This window comes from Symsagittifera roscoffensis, chromosome 1, assembly GCF_963678635.1.
Source record: "Symsagittifera roscoffensis chromosome 1, txSymRosc1.1, whole genome shotgun sequence".
Lineage (NCBI taxonomy): Eukaryota > Metazoa > Xenacoelomorpha > Acoela > Convolutidae > Symsagittifera > Symsagittifera roscoffensis.
Window position 1 is genome coordinate 19691193 of NC_087062.1, and position 27632 is coordinate 19718824.

Consider the following 27632-nt stretch of genomic DNA (forward strand, 5'->3'; position numbering starts at 1 on the left):
TTCCTTGCTTATAGAAAAGCAAAAATCACTTCTAAGAATTTGTACTTACTTTTATTGAACGAAGATCCAACAGTGGCAATCTGTGGATAAATTGCATGGAAAGATTTCAAGTTGTTTAAAAATAAATTTCCGTAAGGTTGCGATACTATCAAATAAATGCTGAAATATCTTCTAAATATATGCTGTTTTTGACAACAATTATAATAAGGGATACTGATTAATATTGACGAATTGGAAAATCCAAAAAATAAAATCGCGGAAGTTTACAAAAACTATTTTTTCAATAAAGGTAATCTCGAAGATATATGCTCCTGGAGACTGACATGTAATCCAAATACTAGTGCTCAAATCCAAATACTAGTGATCTTGCCTCCAAATACTAGTGCTCAAATCCTTGTAGTTATCGAGAAATGACGTTTTTTGTGATTTTTTCAAAAAGTTTTCAGAAAACATGAATTAATTTTTTTTTTCAAAATTGGAAATTCCCAACCCCGTAATTGGATGCTGTCAGAGTACTCTAAGGAGTTGCAAATCTTGCCTCCAAATATGACTGTTCAAATCTTTGTAGTTTTCGAGATATGACCTTTTTTGTGATTTTTAAAAAAAAATTTCAGAAAATTTAACAATTTTTTTTTTCATAATTTGAAATTCCTAACTTTGTAGTTGAGTGCTGTCAGGGTATTCTCAGGGGTTATAAATCTTGCTACATCCGACTGCTCAATTGCTTTTAATTTTCGAGATGTGGCGTTTTTTTATTATAATTTCTTTTCAAATTTCTCAAAGAACTTATCTACAAAGAAATTCACAAAATTTGAAACTACCAAATTGATGAAGATGCAACCTTATTGTCAGCGTACACCCAGGCGTCTCAAATCTTGCCTCTAATTATGAATGCTTAAATACTTTTAGTTTCCGAGATAGAGATTTTTTATGATTTTTTAAATTTTTTCACAGGTTTAAAAAAATCACGAAATTTGAAATTTTTAACCCTATAGTAGGGTGCTCTCAGGGAGGCTCTCCAGAGGCCCATTTTCGAGAGACCGCTTTTATTGTTTTTCAAAATGGGAATTAAAAAAATAAAAAGTTTGAAATTACCAACCCTGTAAGTGGGTGCAGTCGAGTACTCTAAAAGTTTGTAGATCTTGTATTTTTATGCTGAAGCAACTTTTATGCTCTTATATCTGTTTGAAGCACCGAAGGTGCGTTACATGCTAGTTATTATTATTATTATAATAAAATCATAATCAGTGGTTTGGGAATTGAACGTTTTAGCTCCGTGAACAAGTGTTAGATACTTTTAAATCTAAATATTCAATCCGTTTTTTAAACCAAAAAAAAACAATATTCGAGACATGCTGAAAAACGGAGCGAGAAACGCCAAAGAGCTTATAAAAATTGGGTAAATTACCTGAGGAGAGTAGTACACCAATTGTTAGTAAGGGTAGTTTTAAGGGTTGAGTCAAAGGAGTTCCATGCAATTGGGCATCAGTTGAGTAAGTACATGAAAAATAATACAATAGTAAATCAGGGATAAAACTAAGGTAAATATAATATCATAAATAGGGATATTATTACATGGTACGGGGAATACTAAAAGGCGAACGTTAGAAAAAGGGGAACTGTTAATAAGGGGGTTATTCAGAAAAGTTGATATTAATCCCGAGTTTTCGTATAAATTGAAACATTATTTTACCTGAAAGTTTGTCATTTCCTTGTAAGTCATGCTGTTTTTGAAAAGTTGAGAGAAACGAGTGAGTCAGCTTGGCTGTAATGTCAAAAGTCAAGTTGAGAGAAAGGTGACCTTAATTGTTTACAATTAACACCCGCCCACATTTGCAGAGCTTGCAAATAAAGTATTGAATAAAATAGTAAGGATACGGTAAAATACAAAGATAAGGGAACCAGTAGATAAGGGAACCAGAAATTGTTCTTTTTCATCTTCATCTTGGTTTGTCTATCGTTGAGCTGATTGTCTTAGTTGAATTGACGAGTCGTAGATTTGTTCATCTTTGTCGAGTTGATATGTTGAAGGCTGAGTTGCGTGATTATTTGGTTGGTTAGCTATTTGGAGCTTGGTTACTGCGAAACTGGGAAAACGCGGCTCAATTTGACCACAGGTCGAACTTTGAATCCAGTTGGCGTTTTCAGCTTCACTGAGCGGACTATTCCATCTTGTCCAGGAAAGGTTTCCACCACTTTAGCAAGAGGCCACAGTCCACGAGGTGTAAAATCCTCCAACATCCAGACCATGTCGTCGGGTTGCAAATTGGAAGTCGCAGAAGTCCACTTTGATCGTTTCTGCTGACCTGGTAAGTACTCTCGAAGAAAGCGATTCCAGAAGTGATCTGCGAGTAGTTGGGATGCTTTCCATGATTTTGACAGAGATAAATCCTTGTCCTTGAAGATACCAGGCGGTAAATTTGGAGTTCCACGACCAAGAAGGAAACGGTTGGGAGTGAGAGGCAGATCATCTTTGATGTCGTCAGACACATTGGTTAAAGGTCGTGAATTCATGGTTGATTCAATTTCGGTCGTGAAAGTAGCCAGTGTTTCATAGGAGAGTGTTCTTGATCCGATGACTTTGTACAGGGAAAGTTTAAATATCTGAACTAGTCGTTCCCAAGAACCACCAAAATGAGGGGCCGCAGGAGGGTTGAATTTCCATTCGAGTGATACGTCCAGCTGATTGATGCTTTCCACAAAGTCTTTGTTCTTTTCCAAGTTGTCTAGACATTTCTTCAGCTCAGAATTGGAGCCCACAAAACTTGTCCCACAATCAGAAACCATTTTCGATGGTTTTCCTCGCCGGGCAAAAAAGCGTCTGATACAAAGAAGAGTGCTGTCTGTCGATAGTCCTAATGAGATTTCAAGATGCACAGCTCTGATCACTAAGCATGTGAACAGTAAAATATACGCTTGGTATTGTTTTCCTTGAAGGATGATGGGAAAAGGTCCAACGTAGTCCAATCCAGTCGTTGCAAAAGGAAAATGATTTTTTGATGGCAGTCGATCAATTGGAAGATCTGACATCTGAGGGTAGTCGACTTGTTGTTGCATTCTTCTGCAGGGTATACAACTGTGTATGATACTTTTCAGCATGACGCGGCAGCGAAGAATCCAGTAGTTTTCCTGTGCTATGGCCATTGCTTGTTCCTTTCCGCAGTGGGAATGTAGAACATGGATGTTAGCTAACAGCAGGCGAACATTGGGGTTTTCACCAGCGAGAATGATTGGATATCTAGCTGATAGCATGATAGGGGCACGCGTGAGACGTCCACGAGAACGCAGGATACCGAAGTTGTCCACAAACGGTGCTAATGTTCGAAGTCTACTTTTGCCTTCAATTGGTTTTTCTTTTTTGATGTCTGAAATTTCAGAGACAAAATCTGTCCTTTGGGCAGTTTTAATTATGAGAAAGTGCGATTTCGTTAGATGCAAGAGTTGAAGATCGGCCTTCGACTGTTTGTTGATCTTCCGTTTGAGATTTTCTGCGAATAAGAAGCAGTATGCAACTGTCTGTATTAGTCTTTTCCAGTTGCTGAAGCGTTTGATGTCAAATATAGGCTCAAATTTAGCCTCTAATGAAGTAACGAATACAGGAATGTTCTCAAGCCGAATGTTTTCCTGTGAAGGCCATTGAGAAGAATCGTTCAACAGAAATTCCGGTCCTAGTAGCCACCGACAGCTTGAGGTCATTTCTATAGCAATGTATCCTCTGGTACCGTCGTCAGCAGGATTTAGCAGAGTTGGAACGTGAAACCACTGTTCAGGTTTAGAAACGTCTAAAGTTTTCTGAAGCCGATTAGCGACGAAAATTTTGTGTCGTATTTCAGGTGTTCGCAGCCAATACAAAACAGTAGTACTGTCAGACCAGAAATAAGTTTTTTCAACTTTGAGGTCAATTTCCTCTGAAACAAAGAGCGATAGTTGGGCAGCATATACTGCAGCTTGCAACTCGAGATTGGGAATTGTAACACGTTTCATAGGAGCGACTCTTGTCTTTCCTATTATAAACTTCAAAGATGTGGAGCCGTCGCTGTAGACTATTCTTAGGTAGCAAACAGCAGCGAGAGCGAATTCTGATGCATCACAAAACGTGTGAAGCTGGATTGAAGCAGGGTTTTCTTTATCAAAGAAGTTCCTTTGGAATGAAACAGTTTCGAAATTTTCCATTTCGTCTACCCAAAGTTTGAAATCGGGACGTTTATCCGTGTCTAATGGAGTATCCCACTTAACACCTTGTGACCAAACAGATTGGAGAACTTTTCGAATCCGAATTGTCAATGGAGCCACTATTCCGAGTGGGTCAAATAAAGAAGCGGTATACTTCAGGAGTTTCCGTTGCGTAGCAATGCCAATACGTAGAATTTTTACAAACTTTTTGTTATCGATGAAGTAGCAGTCAGTGTTGGTATTCCAGTGAACACCGAGAACTCGTTGATGTTTAGGCGTTGGATCATTAGGGCTGACTAAAATATTTGGATCAATTGAATCCAGGAATGGTTTACTGTTTGAGTTCCACTTATTCAAGTTGAACCCACCTCGAGATAAAGATCCTCGTAGTTGTGTCATTTGTTGGAGGGCTTCTTCTACCGTTGACGAAGTGACATACAAATCATCCATGTAGATATTCCGTTGAATGATTTCAGAAGCCAGAGGAAAGTCGTTTTTACTGTCTGATGCACATCGTCGTACTGCGTAGCAAGCCACGCATGGTGAGTCTGTGGCACCGAAAATGTGTCGTGTATATTCGTGAGTTTCTAATTTACCATTTTCTTTCCAAAGGTATCTTAGAAAAGGTCTATCCTTTGGGCTGACTAGCACTTGCATAAACATAGCATCTATGTCAGCAGATATTGCTATTTTATTTTGTCGAAAGCGAATTATGAGACCTGTTAAGTTGCACAAAAGATCGGGCCCTTTGAGCAAACTCGAGTTGAGGGATTTACCCTGAAAAATGCTGGAAGCATTTGAGACTCGTCTAACTTTGTCTGGTTTGTTGACATTTGTCACTGGATGATGCGGCAAATACCAAGATTTGATTGCAGTGTCATGTTTTGCATCTATTTTGGTGACAAAGCCTTTTTCTAAGTCAGTGATGACTGTTGCGCGGTATTTCTCCCTTAAATCAGGTTTACTTTTAAGGCGAAATTCGAGGCTGTTGAGTTGCTTTTCAGCTAGCCAACGGTTATTTGGAAGATCAGTATCCTCTTTCCAAAGAAGGTCAATTTGATAGTGACCATCTACTAAAGTACAAGAGTTTTCGAGAATATCGATTGCTCTTTTATCCGATTTGGAGTGCGAGCGTTTTGAAGAAGCGATGCCTGTGTTTTCTATTTTCATCCAGTTGAGAACTTCCTGGTATAATTTTTCATCTAAGTTATTGTGTGAATGAACTTGTGTGAAGTTCACCGGAACAGATGGAACGGAATTATATTGCGTTTTGTTCCGACCTGTGCATGTCCATCCCAAAAGGGTTTCGATAGCCCAGGGAACATTCTTGGGGCCATAAACGGTATTTTTGATCTCATGATATTCTGGATTGTTGTTTCCGATGACTAGCGATATGCTATTGTCGTTTAAGTCCGGGTATTTAACATGCTTTAAATGTGGAAAATTGTTGCACATTGCGTTTAGTTGAAAAATATCAACTGGGGCCAAATTATTTTCATCTACCGTGAGTACGTCATCGAGCGTCATTGGAGTCGATGTGCTTTTGTATGGTCTAATTTGTACATCCACAGATGTAACTTGAACTGACTTGGTCTCATGATATCCAGATATGGGAAGTGAGTGCTTCTTGTTGACGTCCAAGCCTAGTTGAGTTGCCACTGAGTCCAGTAGTAGAGTTACGCAGCTACCACTATCTAAGAAAGCGTAGGTACAAAGTGTTTTATCACCATTTGATAATTCGATTGGTACAAAAGCTGATTGACCTGATCTCTGACAAGCTATTGCGCGATTCACTGCAGCTTTACTAGGGTTTTTTCCATAAGTATCAGAAGGATCGTGGAGTAGAGTGTGGTGTTTTTTACCACAATTATCGGTTCGACAGAGCGATTTCGAATTGCAGTCAGTAAACCTATGATTCCCTAGACAGTTAAAGCATAAGTGCATTTTTCGGGCATGCTCTTTTCGTTGCTTAGGGTCTAAAGCTTTGAAGTGCTCGCATTTGTAGAGAGGTCCACAGGTGTCTCCACTAGGACAAGCATTCGAGTTTACATTATTCTGAGCACGAGAGTTTTGTTGATCTCCCTGATGGTTAAAGCGCTGATTTTGATTTCCTACACCATTTGTAGTAAAACCATTGAAACGGGAACCACTAGGGTGTTTAGCGTTTCCAGAAGAATTGTTAAAATTGTTATTGTTTTGGTTTCGGAAACCTGTCGGAGGCATGTCGCGACACGCCTGTGCGTACCGTTGAAACCATTGTGCTAGATGTCTCAAGGAGGGTTGATCGTAGTCTTTGTCGATGACGAAGCGATTCCATTCTAATCTCACAGGGTCGGGAAGCTTTGCCAGAGCAGTGTTCAAGTTTGTTGTAGAACAAATATCGTGAACAAAACCAAGTTGCTCAAAAGTGTCCACTAAAGTTAGGAGAAAAGCAGAAAACTGCATGTATGATTCTGGTTGAGCCAGATTTGGAGGTTTGAAATTTGCAAGACGTTGCAAAAAAGAGTTGACAATTCTATTGGTATTGCCAAAGTTTTCACGAAGACGTTGTAGTGCTAGTTCGTATGTGTCGCCGTTTGCACCATAACCAGCTATCATTAGTTTAGCTGGGCCAGTTACCAATGATTGAAGATGGATCATCTTTTCAGTTGGAGACATATTAGAATTATGAATCGATGATACGAATACACCATACCAGTGCAACCAATAGTTGGGATTGCCATTGAAAATTGTAGGCTTCAGTTTTGGCACTGATCGACTGAATGTAGTAGAAGTGTCGCTTGAATTAGTTGCCAAAGCTCGATTGTTGTTGTTAGGAGGGTTTGCAGCACTAGCTTGTTGTGAGCTGTGGTTAGGAACATCACTAGCAAATGGATTTGAAAATGATTGGTCGCCTTGAAATGGCGCCGAAAGGTTGTCGTCAGCGGCAGCTGTTCTTGCATTGCCTTGAGTATTGTTGCTCATGGTTATAAGGTTGTTGTTTGGTATATCCATTATGTTTGCAGTCGGCATGGAGGTTGCGGTTTCCTGTGGGAAAATTGAAGTAGCATTTTCTTGAGCGCTGTTATTTGGAATTGTAGAAGTAGCAGGATTTGAAACTTGTTTTTTCAAATATTTTTTCACTTTCATTGAAAATACTCGGATTTTCTGTTTCAACTGTACTGTCCAGTGAGAATGTTCTTCAAAATCGTGTTCAGAACCAGCCTGTAACATTTGATCGTTCAGGGTATCAAGTTTTTGTTGGAATTGAGACAATTCAGTGAACGTTTCATTGATGAGTTCAAGATCATCTTCTTCCTCGTAGATGTTGTTTTCGAGCATGTCGATCAAAGTATTGATCTCCATTTCGTGATGACGTCGAAGCGAAACCAGTTTTCGAACGCCAGTCTCTTGAACGTTTTGATTGGTATCTTGCGTTTGGGTACCATTTTGTTCCGAAGGATCGCTGTCATTGTTTTGCGTCGTTTTATTTCTACCGGATGGGGCCATACCTTGAACCAGGAGACGTAAACCAATACCTACCAACTTATACCAGTATATGAATTTACCTTTACCAACCTACCAACTTATACCGAATACCACCGATGCTCGTAAGAAGGAGCGAAATAATGGATAAAGTTTAACCAATTACCACTGTACCTTACCACTTGTACCTACCTCCGAGGGAAAATTGAGCGGTCGTTCAAAGTGTCCTCGGTATTAACAATTAACTGCGATTTTAAAGCTAGTCCAAGAACCTACCTGGTCCTACCAGCCTACCGACCCTACCTACCTACCAATTACCAGTATAAACGGCAAAAAAAACCGGGTGCAAAGATTAGCACCAATGAGTGTTGACCTCCCAGAGGACAACTGAGGATGACGTATTTACCTACCTACCTGTCGCTATTTAGCAGACGACCGAATTGTGATTGCTGACCTCCCAGAGGACAACTAAAGTTGATGTACCTGTTTACCTACCTGTCCTAATACCGTAGATTTATCCCTGTGCAATAAAATTTGCACTTATACCAGTTGACCTCCCAGAGGACAACTTGCCTTTATCGCTGTAGCGTAGCGAATGAGACGAACTAGAGTTGTTCGAAGCAGTTGATGAGCTAAACGAAGCTCGAATGTAGCCACGAACCCAGTGAGGCTCGAAGCAGCAGAGGAAATGAGCTCAGGTAAAGCTCGACAGGAAGCAGCCAAGAACCGAGAGGCTCAAAGCAGAAAATAAGGTGAGCTAAGACGAAGTTCGAATGTAGCCACGAACCCAGTGAGGCTCGAAGCAGCAGAGGAATGAGCTCAGGTAAAGCTCGACAGGAAGCAGCCAAGAACCGAGAGGCTCAAAGCAGAAAATAAGGTGAGCTAAGACGAAGCTCGAATGTAGCCACGAACCCAGTGAGGCTCGAAGCAGCAGAGGAAATGAGCTCAGGTAAAGCTCGACAGGAAGCAGCCAAGAACCGAGAGGCTCAAAGCAGAAAATAAGGTGAGCTAAGACGAAGCTGGAATGTAGCCACGAACCCAGTGAGGCTCGAAGCAGCAGAGGAAATGAGCTCAGGTAAAGCTCGACAGGAAGCAGCCAAGAACCGAGAGGCTCAAAGCAGAAAATAAGGTGAGCTAAGACGAAGCTCGAATGTAGCCACGAACCCAGTGAGGCTCGAAGCAGCAGAGGAAATGAGCTCAGGTAAAGCTCGACAGGAAGCAGCCAAGAACCGAGAGGCTCAAAGAAGAAAATAAGGTGAGCTAAGACGAAGCTCGAATGTAGCCACGAACCCAGTGAGGCTCGAAGCAGCAGAGGAAATGAGCTCAGGTAAAGCTCGACAGGAAGTAGCCAAGAACCGAGAGGCTCAAAGCAGAAAATAAGGTGAGCTAAGACGAAGCTCGAATGTAGCCACGAACCCAGTGAGGCTCGAAGCAAGCGGAATAAGTGAGCTCAGATAAAGCTCAAACAAATGTCATGTCGAAGAACAATGACGAAAATTGAGAGTCCAAAAAGAACTCGAATCAGGTAACCAAGGAGTCGGGCAATAAGAAAGCAAAAGTGTCAGAAAACACTTGAAGGAAGGAAGCAATGAAGGAAGCAAAGGGCCAAGAAAGGCTCGGAAGGAATATACAAGGCGTCAGATAAGACTCGGAAGGAATGAATGAATGAGTAGGGAAAGACTCGGAAACGAACAACAAATGGGTCGAGAAAGACTCGGAAAGGAATGAAACATTGAGTCAGAAAAGACTCGGAAAGGAACGCAAAAGGCAATAAAGACTCTGAACGGAATGAAAAATGAGTCGGGAAAACTGAAGTTTTTTCATAAATGAGTCACAAAAGACTCGGAATAGCAAAGCAACAAAAAACGAATTGAAAGGGGAAAAATGATGAAAATAACTTAATACATTATTCAAAGTAAATGAAGCTATGAACAATTGAAACGTTTAAAGTTTACATGGGTTAGAAATCAAGAGCAATAATTGATCTTTTTTTTTTTTAAATGTAAATCAAATAAACTGCGATTAACTGTAAATAAATGAAATAATATTGTAATGGGGAAGTATTATAACAAGATATAATAAACCGCAGACGTAAAAACTGGGGAGGAAAAACAGTAACTAACCATAAATTTTTGGTTGTGGGGGAATAAAAAACACAGTGTAACGAGCTAATCAAAACTTTTTCGGGGCGCCAATATAAAAATTGGGTAAATTACCTGAGGAGAGTAGTACACCAATTGTTAGTAAGGGTAGTTTTAAGGGTTGAGTCAAAGGAGTTCCATGCAATTGGGCATCAGTTGAGTAAGTACATGAAAAATAATACAATAGTAAATCAGGGATAAAACTAAGGTAAATATAATATCATAAATAGGGATATTATTACACGGTACGGGGAATACTAAAAGGCGAACGTTAGAAAAAGGGGAACTGTTAATAAGGGGGTTATTCAGAAAAGTTGATATTAATCCCGAGTTTTCGTATAAATTGAAACATTATTTTACCTGAAAGTTTGTCATTTCCTTGTAAGTCATGCTGTTTTTGAAAAGTTGAGAGAAACGAGTGAGTCAGCTTGGCTGTAATGTCAAAAGTCAAGTTGAGAGAAAGGTGACCTTAATTGTTTACAATTAACAGAGCTGCTCTGAGACAATTGACTTCATCAGAACTCAGATCAGCTCTGCACTCGTCAGGAGTTGAATATTAATGCTTATGTATCACCACTAAAGTAAATTTTACGTATCTTTGCCTAAACTGAAATCGTATCTGAACAGTTTTATTTTTGCTTAACTTTCAACATTTAACATACTGTGTGTTCGCATTTTGTCCAATGCTTTTGTAAAATTTGCCGCTTTTAAAATTCTGCCTACTCTTTTTCATATTTTTCATTTTTGTTTTTATGCTTCCACAAATTATAATTAAGTCTTTCTCTAAGCACCAGGGGGCGGCTTAGATGATGTTTCACTTGATGACGATGTATTAAATGCTGAAAGTTTCTTATGCAGCTTTTGACATTTTTCTCATGACTTGATTTAATGATTCGAACGCTTTGAGGAATTATCAAAGCGCTGATATGCAGGGGTTGGTAAAAGTCAATTGGTAAACAAAAAGTCAATTACTTGAAAAGATTGTCAATTAATTGAATTGTTTGCTCAAGCTTTGTCAATTCTCAATTAATTGCAATTAATTGGGTCTCGTTCATAGCTTTAGCAACGTCAGTTTTCGACCAAAATTGATTGTTAACATTCAGAAACAGCTGCATTTCAAGGTTCATCGGCAAAATACTCTGTCGTAAGTCACCAAAAGCAAATCCCGCTTTGAAAAATTGTTCTGCCATGTTGGAAGTTGGCCTCAAATATCGTACATCTTGATAAACAATATCAGCTGATTTCTTAGTAGATCCGCGCAGATCGGAAAAGGCCGAATGTGCTCACGTCTACACCTTGGTCCAGAGGCCAACCAATGGTATGGGATGCCACTGTCGTGGACGCATTGTGCAGTAGTAGAATTGACTCATTTGAGCCCCTGAAAGCAGCGACTACAGCAGAAGAGACGAAAAGAATGAAATACACTGAAATCATCAACAGAGGCTACTTGTTTCAGCCTGTCGCATTCGAAATACAAGGAGGCGCAGGACCAGACATCAAACGTTTTCTTTCTAAGCTCGGCAAGCTGATTCAAGATTCCACCAACGAAGCCCGTGTTTCTGCCTTCCTTAGACAAAGAATATCAGTTTGCATACAAATGTCTAACGCAGCATGTGTAATCGGAACTCTACGCCCTCAAGCTACTCTCGATGAAGTTTTTATGATCCTCTAATTCTCTGTCACCTTGTATCTCACTTTCTACGAATTTCTTATCTTGCCATTGCCAATATCCGGCCTTTTTATCTGATAGATTTCCCATATGGTACTCTCTTTCACTCCCGGTGCTATCTTGGTTTCATGCTTCAGTTGTTGCTCTGCTATTTGAAATAAATACTTTTTATCCATAATAGCTTTACATTTCAAAGACAAAACCATATAAATTTCAAAGTTAGCAAACCTTCAAGTAATCTATTATCTATTATATATTTAAATGCGGGCTTCACTATCTCGCCATGTTTAAGCTTTTTCAACGTATTATTTTTGCATGTTTAAGCTATATCGTATATTGCAATGGTTAAGAATTTTTTTCGATTTTCCAATTTGATTTTAGTGGTTATTTTACCGAGTTTTAATTAAGTAGACCAATATCGAATTAGGGGTGGCGAATTTGGCCTCCAATTTTGAATGCCCGAATCATATTCATTTAAGCTAACGAGATAAGACGATTTTTGAGATTTTTTCAAAAATTATCTGAAATTTCAAATAACAAAAAAATTTAAAAACTTGAAGTTCCAGAACATGTAGCTGGGCGCTGTCAGACTACTCTAAGGAGTTACAAATCTTGCCTCCAAGTATGACCGTTCAAATCGTTGTAGTTTTCGAGATATGACGTTTTTTGCGATTTTTTCAAAAAAAATTCAGAAAACTCAATTTTTTTCCCGCAAAATCTGAAATTCCCCGCCCTGTAGTTAGGTCCTGTCAGAGTTGTCTCAAGGATTGCGAATCTTGCCTCCAAATATGACCGCCCAATTCTTTGTAGTTTTCGAGATGTGATGTTTTTTTGTGATTTTTCAAAATTTTCAGAAAGTTGAAATTAATTTTTTTTTCGAAATTTCAAATCCGAACGCTAAAGTTCGACGTTGTCAGGGTACTCTAAAGAGTTGTAAATTGTGCTTGCCACATGCGAATGATAAACGGGACTGCTCAAATGCTTTTAAATTCCGAGATGTGACGTTTTTTGATTTTTTCAAAGTTTTTCAAAGAACATATCTACAAAGAAATTTAAAAAATTTGAAACTACCAGCTTGATGAAGATACAACCTTATTGTCAGCGTACACCCAGGCGTCTGAAATCTTGCCTCTTAGTATGAATGCTCAAATCTTTTTAGTTTCCGAGATAAGACGTTTTTTTTTCAATTTTTTCTTCGAGAAACTTAGGTTTAAAAAAGTTCACAAAATTTTGGATTCCTTACCCTATAGTAGGGTGCTCTCAGGGACTCTCAGTGGCTGCAAATATGGCCTCCGAATTTCTCCAGAGGCCCATTAAGTTTTTGAGATGACGCTTTTAAAATGGGAATTTAAAAAAAAAATTTAAAGTTTGTAATTGGGTGCAGTCAGAGTTCACTAAAAGTTTGCAGATGTTGTTTCCAATATATGCGGTTTTTACTGAGTTGTCGAAAAATTTCGAAGCACCGAAGGTGCGTTAAACGCTAGTTGCAATTAATTGGCGGATTTTGTCAAAAGTCAAAAATTGGAAAAACAAAAAAATCAATTAATTGTATCCAATTAATTGCAATTAATTGGTCAACAATTGACTTTTACCAAGCCCTGCTGATATGACCCTATCCAGCTTGTGCACGGGCCGTAATTACTCTGAAGAGACCCGTTTATACTTCGTTTTCAAATCAAATTTAGAGCGACATCTATCTAACCTAGTTGACCGTTTTTGATTTTGGTTGGTCAGAATGACTCAACAGGAAGAGTTTTCAAAGTTGAATATGTCAATCCGTAAATGGTCGACTGAAGAAAAGAGAACACTTCAACAGCTGTTAAAGTTTTTGGTATCAAAAAATTAAAATGGTCCACGATCTTTTAACAACTAAATTTATTGAAAAACTGAAAATCAATTTCAGTAAAACAAAGAGTTATGAGGACAGTAGAAAATCGTCTTGGCGTAAATTCTGTTGTTTTATATCGAACAGATTATATCATCTAATTACATTTGCGAGGGATCTCTTAATAGGGAGCTAGACTTTGTTCCAACCACTTTTCTTGCAAATCTTACTTGCTTTTGTTTTGAACCTGAACAACTTTCAGGTTCGTTCCCACTTAGCCTAATTTTCCACTTTCTAATTAGCAAAAAGTCAACAAAATTCAGAATTTGAGCTGATTATTACACCGATTGGGTATTTTTTTCTTGGATTTTTTGCCTAAATCTTTTTCTAATTGATCGAGTTTCATTTTGATTATATTGTATTTCAGTTTTCATGTTTTCCGCGGAGCCACCCAAATCAGCTAAAGAGCAACAACAAGAACAGACTCAACAGAGAATTTCTGCCGTACAGAGTTTTGGAATCTTCGTGATAACTTGTTGTATCATCGCGGGAGGTAACAGGCTTTTCTACCTAGACACCATGTTCTCAACAAGTACTAAAGATCATAAAATTATAAATCGTTCTGTTCGGTGATTTTTACCCTCGCGATAAGCAAGGTTTTTTGATCGGGTAATGGAAATTTTGCCCGTAAAAAAACAGGACTCTTCTGGACTCCATATCGGGACTCATCTCCTTGACTCATTCATCTACTGGGCCTTTTTGTTGAAACTCATTTTTTGAGCGTGTTAACATTTAAATATCCGGGCTAATCGAAGTTCGATTTTTGTAGTGGTTGTATTTTACGTACGCGTTTTTAAGTAGTAAATTATAAAAGGGGCCCTTCCGTTTAGGTACGGCCGTGCACAAGCTGGATAGGGCCCATACCCGCATTAAATAAAAACATCAATAAACAATATTGCAGGAATTAAGTCAAGTCAGCCTTTAATGCATTGTCATTAAAGGTATTTACTTCAACCTCCCTCCTCTACAACAGCACTAATTGAATTGTCTATGAATTGCATCTTACGCAGTGGTCTGCAACCCCGTATCCAAAGGATAGCGCTCCTGCACAGCGCGAAGCTTATCTTAGTTCTTATATAGTTTATTGTTTCTGCGTAGCTTTCATGCCTTTTTTCATTAAGTTTTTCAGCTATGCGCTGCATTTTTCGAGTAGCTGCTGGCGCGGCACCACCAGTGCAGCCAAAAATGAGCGTACAGAAGCTGCTCTGTTCGACTTGTACAACTCTCTGTTGCTATTTTGAATTTTTTAGTGATTCGTGGTACTTATAGGCGTCTTTCAGTAGTCTTCGTGAAGTTTTTGCGTGCGGGTTGAAGACTTTGACATCAAAGAAGATTCGGCTAAACCTTGAGCCCCATAATCCATTTGCTTTTATATCTAGTCGAGCGTCTTCATCAGTTGTGGTTGAACTGTTGACAAAGCGCTCGCCTTGCAACGGCTGAAGCTTCGGCTCGATTTCAACATCAAAGCAAAACTCGCTCATGAGAGTGGCAAAAGTATCTTTGATTTCTTTATGCCTCATGTTGGTGTATCCACCCTTTGCACAGTGAAGGGCGTGGGTAAGGTCGAAGGATTGACCACATGCACATGTGAGTGGAATGTTGGTTGGTTACCATCCATATCTGAGATAAATTCCTTCCCGGAATTGGGATTTATTCAGGTTGAAATTATACCTGCAAAGAGGCACTGCATTTAACCAGTTTGAGACTCCTTTTTCGAAGGCCAGCTCAAGTGCGTATTTTTCATTGTCGCTCAAAAGTTCTTCAAAATGTTAGTTCTCTTTTGGTTTGTTCTTTCAGTTTTAAGTGTTTTAGTTTTTGTATAGATTTTTTCTTGCTCAGATATAGCTGTTAATGGGTCGTATGTGTCTAGGACTGATTATGTTTTAATTAACCATTCTAAAAAAACTTTCATAGTCAGAAAGTAGCTTGATATTTAGACCACCCTTTTTCAGTTGCAAAGAAGGGATTTCTCTAAATTGATGGCTGATATTATCTTATCAATTAAATTTGGAATGAGATTTTCCTGCAGTATCTTCTCGCAGGCCTGCATGTTTTCTGTGGTATTGGGGGTATTTCTAACTAAAAACGATAATTTTTCTTGTACCCCGTTGGTGTAACAGGAGTACACGTTTTGTGGTGATGTTTTCGCCATCTTGTCAAGTTTTTTCAGTATTTTTTTATGTTTTTCTAACTGAGTTTCTAAGAAAGTTTTACATTCAGTCTCGGATCCTATGACAGAACCAAGTACTCTGGCGCTTTTCTTCATTTTAATTTCGGTATTTTTGAATTTTTCTATCGCCTCATTGCATTTTCCATCTTTTACAATGAGCTGGCATTTCGATGCCTTTACATGATATCCAAAATATTTTCCGTGTTTGAACTCTACTAAGGCTTTTCAAATTTCCAACTGCGTTCCCATCGTCTGCATACCATTTCTGTGTTAGGCTGTTATCGTTGACAAGTTTCTATTAAAGGTGAAGTGGCTAGCCCGTACATTGCCATTGCTAATGGGTATCCTTGTGTGGTTACTTCTCTAGATAGGATTGCTTTTTTATTTACGAAGAGTTTGGATGGATCAGAGTATGAGTATTGCGGGTATTATGGAAGGGCATATATTTGCAATGTTTTTTAAAGCCAGCTTCTGGTTTAGGGAGTTAAATGCATTTTCCGCATCTACCAGTAATATTGCATCGGAATCTGTTTTCTCTTATTGCTTCCTAAGCGTATGAATCGCATATTCGATGCCACATTTTTGGCCAAGGCATAGTTGGTAATTCGATCCGAGTACCACAAATTCGCTTTTTAAGCACTTAGTGATTGTTCTCCACTCATTTGCATCCAGACCTGAGGGTCCATGAGAACCATGTGTTGTCATGGCAGCCTTCATTTTTTTCGGGGCGTTTTTTTGGTCGAATGTGGATGAGTGGAAAGGGATTGTATCTTCGGAGCTTGATGTTATATAGTTGCTGTTTACTGGCTCTGCTCATCAAAACTGTTTGGCCTTTGACGTTTTCCTCGAGTGAGAGAACTCCCTTGAAGGTATCAGCTAATTTAGCAATAGCACTGTATATTTTTCCGGTGCTCATTAATTTATTAAATTGCCGTGCTTCAGTTTCTACTTTCTTTTTCTTACTCTTTACCAAGCGCATTTGCAGCGCTTTACCCTCATTTAAAAGTTCGTCCAGTTCGCCCTTATGCCATTGCCTAAACCTTCTTGCTATAGTTTTGGAGTTCGAACCATCACTCTCCGATTTGGTTTTACATAGCATGAGGTGAGGGAATATCATTGTTGCGTGCATTGCTTGTGTTTTCTTGTGTTTCAATAAACGAGTTGAGGTTTCGATTTAGAGTTTCTATGAAGTTAAACCCAATTCTGTTTTTTGCGAGGATCATGAAGACTGGTTTCCAGTGCACTACTTGGTTGTAGATTGTTCTTATTTTATCTTTTAATTCAAGTGTGGGATTTGACCAAGGGTCGGGTGTGGCTGTTATAGTTTCGTTGCTGTTTGCAATGGCAGGATTTTGATTGTTAGTCGAAGGAGCTTGTTGAGGTTGAGTTGGAAAGGCTTGAATGTCAGTTAGTTGTAGTGTTGTCTGTAATCAGGGAGGTATCTTAAAACACAAAAATATTGAGCATGAAAAAAGCACCAAATCCAGTCAAATGAACAGAGAAAAAACAAACAATAAACACAATAAATCTATTCTGAGGTGGAAATTATCCACACATACAGAACAAGATGCATCATAGCTTGATGGTGAAAGGGCGCCTGCGATACTCTTCCTTGATATTCAGAGAAGGTTCGAGTTTTTCAATATAGAGTGCTTCCAGGGTCTCCAGCTTTACTATGTCACTGCTTCGGTCAGGGATAGACGTTTCGTAAGCCTGCATCCCGCAACAATCCTGAAGATGTCTGGCAACTGGTGCAGAAGGCATCAAATGCTCAGAAAGTTGTGTTTTTTAATGTGTCGAGCCGTCTGGCCGACATAACGGGCTTGACAACCCGAACACTCAATTTGATAAACAACACGACTTGAAAGTTCTTTGGGCACAGGTGACTTGAGGGACGTCAAATACATTCTCAGTTTCGTAGTTGTAAAAACAACGTTGATTCCACTGCACTTCCGAACGCGTTTGCTCAACTGATCTGATATTTCCCCCCGATACTGCAACAGCAACAGTGGACGCGTAGATCGTTTTTACCCTGGATCAGGACGTGCAACATTCTGCGTTTCACCGTTACTGATAATCTTCTCCAGTGACTCCCGTATGATCGGTTCAGTGTCTCAGGTATTTTCTGTACTTGTTTGAAGGTTTGTAGTTGTAGACAGCAAAGGTTTGTTGTTCGAATCCGACCGGGACCTGTTTTTTTTTTGCAAACTAGAGTTTTTGTGCTTTTTCAGACTATCGTCCGTCTATTTTTTTGTCGGCTTAATTACTAGCCCGAATTTTTTCAAGGTTCAGCTTTCTTCCAAGTTACTGTAACACCCATGCTTGTGAAAAAAGCTCGGGAGTTCGATTCCAGTTAAGACCTCTTTTTTTGCTTACTGAAAAATTTCGGCTAGATCTGTTTGCATTTTTTGTAAAATTTTAATTGACAAACGATTTTTTTTTTCATTTTTACCATTCATTTGATTTGATCTAGTTACTTTATTCCGGATATTTTGGACTTTAGTTGCAATTTGTATTGACACAAACGATTTTTTGGTTTTTTCAGTTTTTCTTTTCATTTGATTTGAATCTTAGTCATTGACTTTTGTGTCGCAAAAGGTGCGAAGCTTAGTTTTGCTTCCGCGTTTAGCCGTGTTTAATTATGCGCAAAAAACATTAATTGGATAGTTGATTTAAACACCCTCGCGATATGCAAGGGTGTTGCAACTGGGTGAAAATGTTGGGTTACAATAATGGTGTGTAATTGTTCTATACTAGGTATGTAATTTGAGTGCCTGATAAGATTTTTTTTCATGTTTTTCGAAATACTGTCATTATTCACGGATTTTTATCAAAAACTTTGATTTACTACTTCAGAAGTTCATCTTTTATACTAACGTGATTTGGAAAAGTAATCGATTTCAATAAAATGTTTGCGAGTATTGAGACAAAATTTTGGAAATCAATTTCCACTGTCTCTTTTGAAAATTGTGTTTTAAATTGTGAGCTATTTTACTGTCAAAACCTTCATAGTTTTTTTATGAGGCGATGAACGTAATTCAGACTCTTATTTAGGATTTTCCGTTTTTTTGTTTCATTTTTTTGCAACAGTCTTAAAATTTGTTCTTGCTCAAAGTTATTTTTTCGCATTTTGGCTTTGAATTTTTAAGCCAATAAAAGAAGGCAAACTCCTCTATCCAACAATGAAACTGTGAATGTCACCAAAAACATAATTGACTTCTAATTTTGAAAATGGCTTTCAAATCTCTTATTTTTCGAGAGAAATAAAAAAATTTCTTTTTGATCCAATTTTCTCAAATTGGGTTAATGTTATCAAAAAAGTGTCCATCATATATTTTTCTACAAAATCAAAGAGCTTTCAAGTCATCCATTTGAATTTCGAAAGATGAAGATTCGGCAATGTTTTTTTTTTCAGTGTACGTGTATTCATTGACTCTTTTGCAACTGTCTGTTACCTGTGCTTTAAAAAAAATGTTCGTTTGTATTATATGGGAGTGATTGAGCTCTTCAAGAAAATTTTAGGAAAAACTCTTAAAAGGGAGTCTAACTAACTTTTGCCGGCTTAATACCGATCAATTTTTGTGTCTGAATTCTTATTAAGCGCCAGTTATTGTGTTTTTAAATTGAACATCATTCCATACAAATTTCTGAAAACTTTGTTGTTATGGTTTTTTCGAAATGTTCTAATTGTTTTTCGACTTAGTTGGTTGCTTTTGTTTCATTTTCTGTCTGCTAGATTGCAATGCAATATGTGTGGTTTCGCAAATGGTGCGAAGCTCCGTATAGCCTCTGTGTTCAAAAAGTCTTCTTTTATTTTGAAACGAGGGGATCAAGCAAGCCTGAAGAACTATCAAATCAGAATTTAAAAATATCAAATTTTTGAGGACGTTGTTCAAATTTTCTAAATGAGTTTATCGTTTTGTGCAATTGTGTTTTCCAATATGTTTTTTTTCAACTGTTTCTTTTTGTAACTTTGTTGTTTTTGTGAGATCGGAATTTTTCATAGGAATTGAAATCAGTATTTAGTTCCGGCTTCATAATTTTCAAATTTTCTTAGCCAATGTCTTTTTTGTTTTTTTTTGTCTGTTTGATTCGATTTTTAGGCAACTTTTTCTTGAAATGATATTAAGTTGTAAGATTTCGAATTGTTGTGGAAATGGTTTTCAAATTTAGTTTGAAAGTTTTTTGAAATGTTATCAAGAAAAATATTGGCTCAAAATTATCCCAGGATTAGACTGATTGATTGGCTCTTCTACCCCACCTGCAGTTTTCGTACTCGTAATTTTTGTTCTTTCTTATCGCAGTGATAAGCAAGGTTATTGCAACTGGTTACCAGACTTTTTCCGCAATTTCACAGATTTAGGCTCAAAAGATACGTCTTAACTGCTGATGTGCTTGCTCACTTTCATGAAAATTGAACTCGTATTACGGCTTTTATTTGTGCTCAGTTTCACGAAAGTTTTAATTGAGTTGCCAATTGTTATTACACTTGCGATTTTATAATTTCTTGTCTTTTGTTGTTTTCGCTCAAAAGATTTTTTTGGAAGAATTAGTGTTAGCTTGTGTGGCGTTTTAGGGGAAAGTAGTTTTGTTTGGTTTCAGAGGGTTGTAGAAATTGTAAGAAACTTTCTAGCGCATTTTTTTTAAAAATAGTTTTGTTTTCGACTCAACGCTCATTACACAAGCAAAGCTTGTGTTATAGTGTGAACTATCTTTTTTTTCCAACCTAATTCGCAAGTATTGTTGCGACGCAAATATTGTTGCGATAAAATGTGTTCATTTTGATCAATCACCAGCTATTAAGTAGAGCCAATGCTAAGGATTTTAACACAGACTGTTATTGTTCAGACTTTCGTAGCCAAAGTAATGGAATATTTGTGCTCGGGGTGTTTTTTTTTTCAGGAAATTTTGCTGAGCTTAAATTTGGCAAGATGTTTCTTCTGTGATCTTTTTTCGTAAAGTTATGGTTGTTTAAAAATTGCCTATTTGAAACAATTAACACGCGATATATTTCGCGCTATTAGCGCGTTAGCGGAGATTTAATCCGTCAAATAAGTCGTTCCAAATTGGTTGAAGGAAGTTTTTTCGCCATAATTGATTTGTTGCTAGGAGCGAAATGTATCAATTTGTACTTAATATGGCGTGTGGTGGGGGATGATTTTCACAAAAAGTCTCAAATTAAAAAAAGTTTCATTTTATTTTCATTACATAACTCCATAGACTGCTCTAGAAATGGAGGCATGTTAGTTGGTAAATTCGTTTTCCAAACTGACTGGTACTGACTGCTAATGCGTCATAATTGGCGTGCGTCACTTAAGAAATTTTAAAGACTCAAAGTTTTACTCAATCAGTTTTCCCAGTAGCGTTATCGTTCATATTTTTGCTTTTGTATGCGAAGTGGAACTTCGCCTCTGTGTTACACTTGCGAGAGCAAGTGTCTGGTAATCGGGAATTGTTCTTTTCCCGTAAACAACTTTCCTGACACATCTGTAACAAATGGTGAAGTTGCTTAATTGGTGATCCTTAGACCAATTTCGAGACATTTTCCCACTTAGCCTAGCGGTAACGCGTATGCCTTTCAACCCTAAGGTCTGGGGTTTGAATTCCGGTCGGATCTGGTTTTTGTCAGTATGTTGCCCTATCGTAGATTTTTTAAAGTGCTTTCAGCAATTTTCATCATAGATGTGTTTTTGGTTTACTCCTGTAACTTGTTAAAATAATATCCCTTCATTGTATATTTTTCTTTGTTTTCCTTTTTATTTCTGTTTCGGCTTTAAAGCTTTACGCGGCTTTAAAATTTTATTTTTTATCGGCTTAGTTACCTTATTTTGTGTCGCGTCAAAGAAGGCTAAATTTTTTATCATTCAAAAATTCAGATTATTTCTGTTGAAAGATTTCAAAGTTTTTTTATGACAACAATTTTGTCGTTTTTTTGGCTCAATGGGTCGATACCTACTTGTTATCGACTTTGGTGGCAATCGATAAATTTCAAAAGCTTATTTAATACTGGTGGTTGTGTTTTTCGACTATTTTTCTGCAGCTATTTTTTTCCAATTTTTTTTTCCAAATCACTTGTATTGCTTGAAAATCTTACAAAAACGCTTAAAACTAGTTTAATTGAATAATTTGAATCATTTTACCTTTCGTTCAAATGAAATCAAAAGTCAAACTTTAATTCGCTTTTGTGGCCAATACGTAACGCGCCTGCTTTTAAAGACAAAAGTCAATGGTTTTTGTGCAAGCGGAAAATTTTTCTTGCGTCAAAAATCTTTGTCGGACTTTTGTTTGTTTTTGTCGGCTTAGTTTCCGCTGTATCAAATTTGCGAAAATTTAAGCATTTGTTACTCAAATTTGAAAAATTTCAGTGTAATCCGTTTTTGATCAAGTAGTTGAGTTCCAAGAAGTTTTGCCTAATTTTTTGCTATTTTTTAATGTTGTTTTTAAAGTTTTTTGGAAATTGTTTTCTTTATACAATCAAGGAGTGTTCTGTGCATTTGGTGCACTGGTAACACTCATGCTTGAGACGACAAATCCCAGCAGAAATCCCGGCAGTTTTTTTTTCAGTTTTGGTTTGACTTTTGATTTGATGGTAAGTATAGTCATTCATTACTAACTTGATGTTTTCCTTAAATTGATTTTTGAAAGTGTAATGGGATTTGGTTCTTTTTTTGAAAATCTTGGAAAATATTTAACTTCTCAAACAAAATTAGTATTTTTAGGAAAAAAAAGACATTACTGATTTGTGAATAATAGGCAACAATGGAGAGACTGCTCAGTCTCTTGTGTGCCTGCTTATGCTACGAGTACCTGTTTACCTCGCCCGACTTTCTGCAGCCTTCGCAAAATTCACTTGAGGATTGTTTGTACCATATATATTTTCATTCTTTGGAAACTACCAAGCCAAATCTGAGACTTTGAGTTGTTTTTGTACTTTTCCGTCTGAAAGGTCCTTTTTTGAGTTTTGGTGGTTTTCGATCTGTTTTTTTTTTTCGATAAGTCAATTACGGTTGCGCAAAATTGTCATTGTTTTTTTAACAATTGTAAAAAACTGAGATTTGTTACGGTTCAATTGATTTTTTGTTGCGTTCCCCCACTACTTCATTGGCGCCATAAATTTGGTTCAATTAATTTTTCATAGCAAATTTTCATCTGAAGTAATTTTCTGAGATAAAATGCCAATGAAAAAGTGTAGAATGCTGTCATCACCCTTGCAAAAAAAACTAAGTATTTTTAAAATATTGCAGAGCGATTTTTTTGCTGACCTGAGCACTGAGTTGATAGTGCGCATTTGAGACAAATCGAGTCAACACGCCGAGACTTAGGTCGAAAGCCTGCACAAGCAATTCAGTGAAACCGAAAGGAGTGCTTAAACTGTTTGAGAAAGTGAACTAAAAAGAAAGAACTTTTACGGGCATTTTTACGGGAATTTTTTTGAATTCCCGTAAAAATAAAAAAATTTTCGCTCAAAATTCTCTCCTCTTATTCCTGGCTATAAAAAAGTAATGTTAATCCTGCCACACTCTCAGGAGTGTTCGAACGAGTAGTGGAATGTTCCAATAGTGTGTTCCAATCATGGAATGTTTACGTAGAATGTTTTTTTTTCATGTGACAACAGAGTTGAGGAAAGTTGTTTCACGAAATAATGCAACTTTCTAGTGTAAGTTGTTTTATTCGCATGATCAACTTTTTGTCCTCCGCTGATTCGAAAATATGTTCAGGTACTTCACAAAAAAGCAGGGCAATGTGTTTACAAAATGTGAGAGCGGGAGCTTGTTTTTTTTTTGTTTCTGACTCTCTTATACATTTGTAAGAGAAGGATGCATCTTGTGAAGTTGCTTATTTGTAATTTGAATCTGTAAGAAGTTTCAATTTGAATCTGTAAGAAGTTTCGAGTCATTTTCCCACTTTGTTTTGAGGTAGCCCGTGTGCCTTTCTACCTTAAGCTCTGGGGTTTCAATTCCGGTCGGATCTTGGTTTTCCAGTTTGATGAAATTGAAATTTTTTGGAATGGTCAGACTTTTTGTTTTCTGGTTGTTTTTTTGGCTTCGTTGCCACATCGGGAAATAATCTTGTGCTTTCACCAAATTTCATCATAGATGCAAGTGTTTTTGGTTTACTCGCGTAAATTGTTAATACGCCTTTGTTCTTTATTTTCCTTGATTTTTTTTTCGCTTAGAAGCTTTATTCGGCCTAAATGGTTTTCGGCTTTTTTAGCGGCTTGTTCTGCGTCGTGTCAAATGTTTCAAATGCTTATTTTTTGAAAAGTTCAGATAGTTTCTTTTAAAAGATGTCAAAGTTTTGAAACCTAGTTTCTCAAAAGTTTTTCTTAGCAGAAATTTTTCATGCCGTTTTTGTTATTCGCTCAATGAGCGTTTACGCAGATGTCGGCCTTGGTGCTGTTCGTTTCGAATGTTGTGGTTTTGAATTGTTTTTCTGAAATTCCCAATTTTTAAAAAAAAAATTCGCATTTTCTGTTCGCTAGCTTGCCATTTTGCGCTTTGTGTTGTATCGCAGGTGATGGGAAGCTCTGCTTCCCCTCTGTGTTAAACACTTGCGCCTGGTGGTTGGGGCGTAAAAAGAAAAGTTCGAGACTTCAAATTGTATAGCTCACCAATCTATTGCTTATTTAAGACTGGAGATTATGTTGCTCGTTGTTGTTTTTGAAATTTTTTTTATGGAAGCGTAATGGGTTATGGTTTTTTTGAAGCTTGGAAAATTATTATTTTTCTCAAAAATTAGTTGACCGATTTTGGAAAAATAGATTCCAATGAAAAGACCGCTCATCATCCTGCCTGCATATTCCTTTAATCTTTTATCGCCTCACCTCACGTTCTGCAGCTTCGAAAGATTCCGTGGAGGATTGTGTGAACCATTTTCTGACGATTTTTTTCATTCTTCGAAAATTACCCTGACGAATGTTAAGATTTTGAGTTCAATCGAAAAAACAGAATACGGGGAGCTCCTTTGTTTCAACTTCTACGCCATATACGTAGAAAAAAATTATGGTCTCAAAAAATCCTATTTCTTGACGTTCGTGTCTCAAGAACTACCCTTTCAAATCTGGAAATTAGGTTTCAATCCAATATCAGGTTGTTGAGACTTTCCCTGCATAAACGACTTAGACCCAGTTTTAGTCGAAACATTTTAAATTCTCAGAAAAAGGCGTTTTTCAACCTCATAAAAAGACTGTTTTTCTGTATATTTTTGACTTGCTCGGACTGAGATAGCTCCAAATTTTAGGATATTTAATGTTTTTCAGCCATTTTCTCCCCATTTTTAAACGGTTTTTCTTATCTGGCTCAGCGTACCGCCATGTTTCTAAAATTTAATTTGTTTTGGCATGAAGTTTTGCTACTTTGTAGGGCAATGTACGCGAGAGTGCTGAAGTATTTGATGTTTTTTTTTTTTCAATTTTACGAATCATGTAAATTAAGGGCATTTCAAAATTAGTTTTACGTTGAACTTACCCGGACTGATATATTGGTAGCTTTCTTAGCTTCACGAAGGGCTATATAAGCACTCAAGTAATCGTTTTCTCTATCGCCATCTTTTTTTTAACAAATTTTAGGATATTTAATTTGTTTTTTTTTCTCAAAAATGTTTTTTTTTCTCTCTGAATCAACCGTCTGAAATAAAGCGCCAATAAAAATGTGTACAATGCTGTTATCATTCTTGCAAAAAAAACTAATTATTTGTTCAAATTTGCTGAGCGATTTTTTTGCTGGTCTTTAATAGGTAGAGCACTGAGTTGATAGTGCACACCTGAGACAAATCGAGGTCACAGGCCGAGACTTAAGTCGAAAGCTTGCACAAGCACTTCTGTGAAACCGAAAGGATTGACTTAACTGTTTGAGAGTGCGAATCAATGAGAAAGAGTAATGAAACGCGGTCAAGGAGCTTTTCTGAAATTTTTCACGCAGTTCTCCAAATTTTTTCAAATTCCGTCAAATAAAAAATATTCCCTCAAAGTTCTCCCTTTTACTCCGGGTTAGAAAAAAGGATGGCAATCCTGCTACATGCACATGAGTGTTCTAATTAGAAGTGGAATGTTTCACTGGTGTGGAAATATGAGAAACCACAGAGTTGAGGAACGTTTTTAACAAAGCAATGCAATTTTCTCGTTTGAATTGTTTCACGTTTAGTCTACGCTTTTTTACTCAGCTTTTTCGAAAAAGAGTTCACTCTCGTAGAAGAACGCCTGCAAATGGTGAAAACTGGCATTTTTAGACCTAGAATAATCAAATAAATGCTTCAAATTAAAAATTGCGACTTAAGAGAGGGTAGTTCAGAACATCTGCCACCGGGTGATCAGAATTTATGGTCAAATTATAAGTAAATGTTGTCCAAATTTATACTTAAAGTTAGGATTTTTCGAATGTAAAAACTTGATTTTGCGGGTAAATTTGTTCTCTCGTGTATCTTGGCACTGTATTTGATGTCTACGCGAAGCTTAAATGTTAATGCAGACATATAAATGCTGTCAAAGATAAAGATAAATCCAATAAGTACATAAACTCATTGCCAATTGAACTGAATGAAAAAGAGTTAGAAATCTGCAATATTGCAGATCCATCAGCAGCATTTAACATTTTTTCTGCGGTTTTTAATAAAGTTACCACAAATTTTGCACCCATGCGGGAAAACACAATTACTGATTTAAAAAAACCGAAATGGTTCAACAACAAGTTGAAAAATTTAAGAACCAAAAGAAACAGAGCACATCGTTCATGGAAATGTCAACCAAATAATTCCAATTTATTGGAAAATTTTAAGAACTTAAGATTTAAGCTAGAAAAAGAAATTAAAGGGGCAAAACGGAAGTTTTACCGTAACAAATTCTCTGCATGTATTGGGGACTCAAGACAAACATATAAATTACTCAATGATTTAAGTGGTAAAAATATATATGATGCAAACGTACCAATACTAGAGTCATGTCAGCAGCACTCTGTAACTCCATCAACTTTTGATGTTGCTGAACGATTTAATGTTTTTTTTCTCCGAAATTGGCACTCAACTTAAAAAAGACATGGACTGTCTACCATTACCACCTCTTAAACAAGTGGGACACTCAATGTTTCTTTATCAGGTTACTGAACTTGAAGTAGAACAAATAATTAACAAACTTGATAATAAATCGTCGTCGGGTGATGACAATATTAATAACATTTTAGTTAAATTGTCGGTATCGGCTACCGTTCCGTATTTAACCCTGTTAATAAATAAATCCTTCAGCCAAGGCATTTTTCCTGATAAATTAAAAAGAGCAAAAGTCATACCCATGCATAAAAGTGGTTCCAGAGTTGATGAGAATAATTACCGACCAATATCGCTATTAATTGTCTGGAGTAAAATATTTGAAAGAGCCATGTACACTCGTATTTACAATTGTCTTGAAAAATTCTCACTTATTTATAGTAGACAATTTGGGTTTCGGTCAAAGCATAGTACAATAGACGCACTCGTTGATTTTACTGAAAAAATGCGGTCATGTGGTAATCAAAATGTTGTTACTTTCTTTTTTGATTTGAAAAAAGCATTTGATACAATTGAACATTCTCTTTTATTACAGAAGTTAGAGTCCTATGGAATCAGAGGAATTACTTATGATTGGTTTGAATCGTATTTAAAGAACAGAAAACAACGTGTAGAAATAAATGGCGTTTCTTCAAACTGGTCTTCTATAAAATGCGGTGTTCCTCAAGGATCAATTTTGGGTCCCTTACTCTTTCTTATATATATAAATGACCTTCCTCATGTTTGCAAATCATCTGAAGTTGTCCTCTTTGCAGACGACACCAATGTCACTGCTTTAGGACAAGTAAATGTTGCAATTGAAAATGACATCTCTTATTTGAACTACTGGCTAAATGCCAATAAATTAGTTATTAATATGGATAAAACAGTACAAATGAATATTAAGACTTCCAATTCAATGACCTTTCAATTAAACAGCTGTGCTATTAAAACTGAACCTGTTTGTAAATACCTAGGGATATATGTAGACTCAAAATTATCCTTCTTTTCGCAAATTGATTATGTAAGAATGCGATTAGCGAAACAGTCAGGCATTATTTCAAAATTACGGTATTTTGCTCCACGTCATCAGCTTTTAGACTACTATCGAAC

The 27632-nt window shown here is 37.1% G+C and overlaps 2 protein-coding genes across 3 annotated transcripts in view; one reads left to right on the forward strand and one right to left on the reverse strand.

The window, feature by feature from the left end:
• LOC134840077 (small ribosomal subunit protein uS12) overlaps positions 1-27632 on the forward strand; it is a 96281-nt gene that overhangs the window by 14323 nt on the left and 54326 nt on the right. The window lies entirely within an intron of this gene.
• Positions 2077-7662, reverse strand: LOC134851673 (uncharacterized). The gene is made up of 2 exons (XM_063867898.1): positions 5937-7662; positions 2077-5867 (listed from the first exon to the last, which is right to left on the reverse strand). The coding sequence occupies exons 1-2, from the start codon at positions 7660-7662 to the stop codon at positions 2077-2079; spliced, it is 5517 nt and encodes a 1838-aa protein (XP_063723968.1).

Excerpts from the sequence above, each read along its gene's own strand:
- LOC134851673 (XM_063867898.1), bottom strand. The coding sequence starts at position 7,662 with ATGGCCCCATCCGGTAGAAATAAAACGACGCAAAACAATGACAGCGAT. Across the intron at positions 5,868-5,936 it reads AATAGCTTGTCAGAGATCAG|ATAGTGGTAGCTGCGTAACT; the intron begins GTCAATCAGCTT and ends ACGCTTTCTTAG.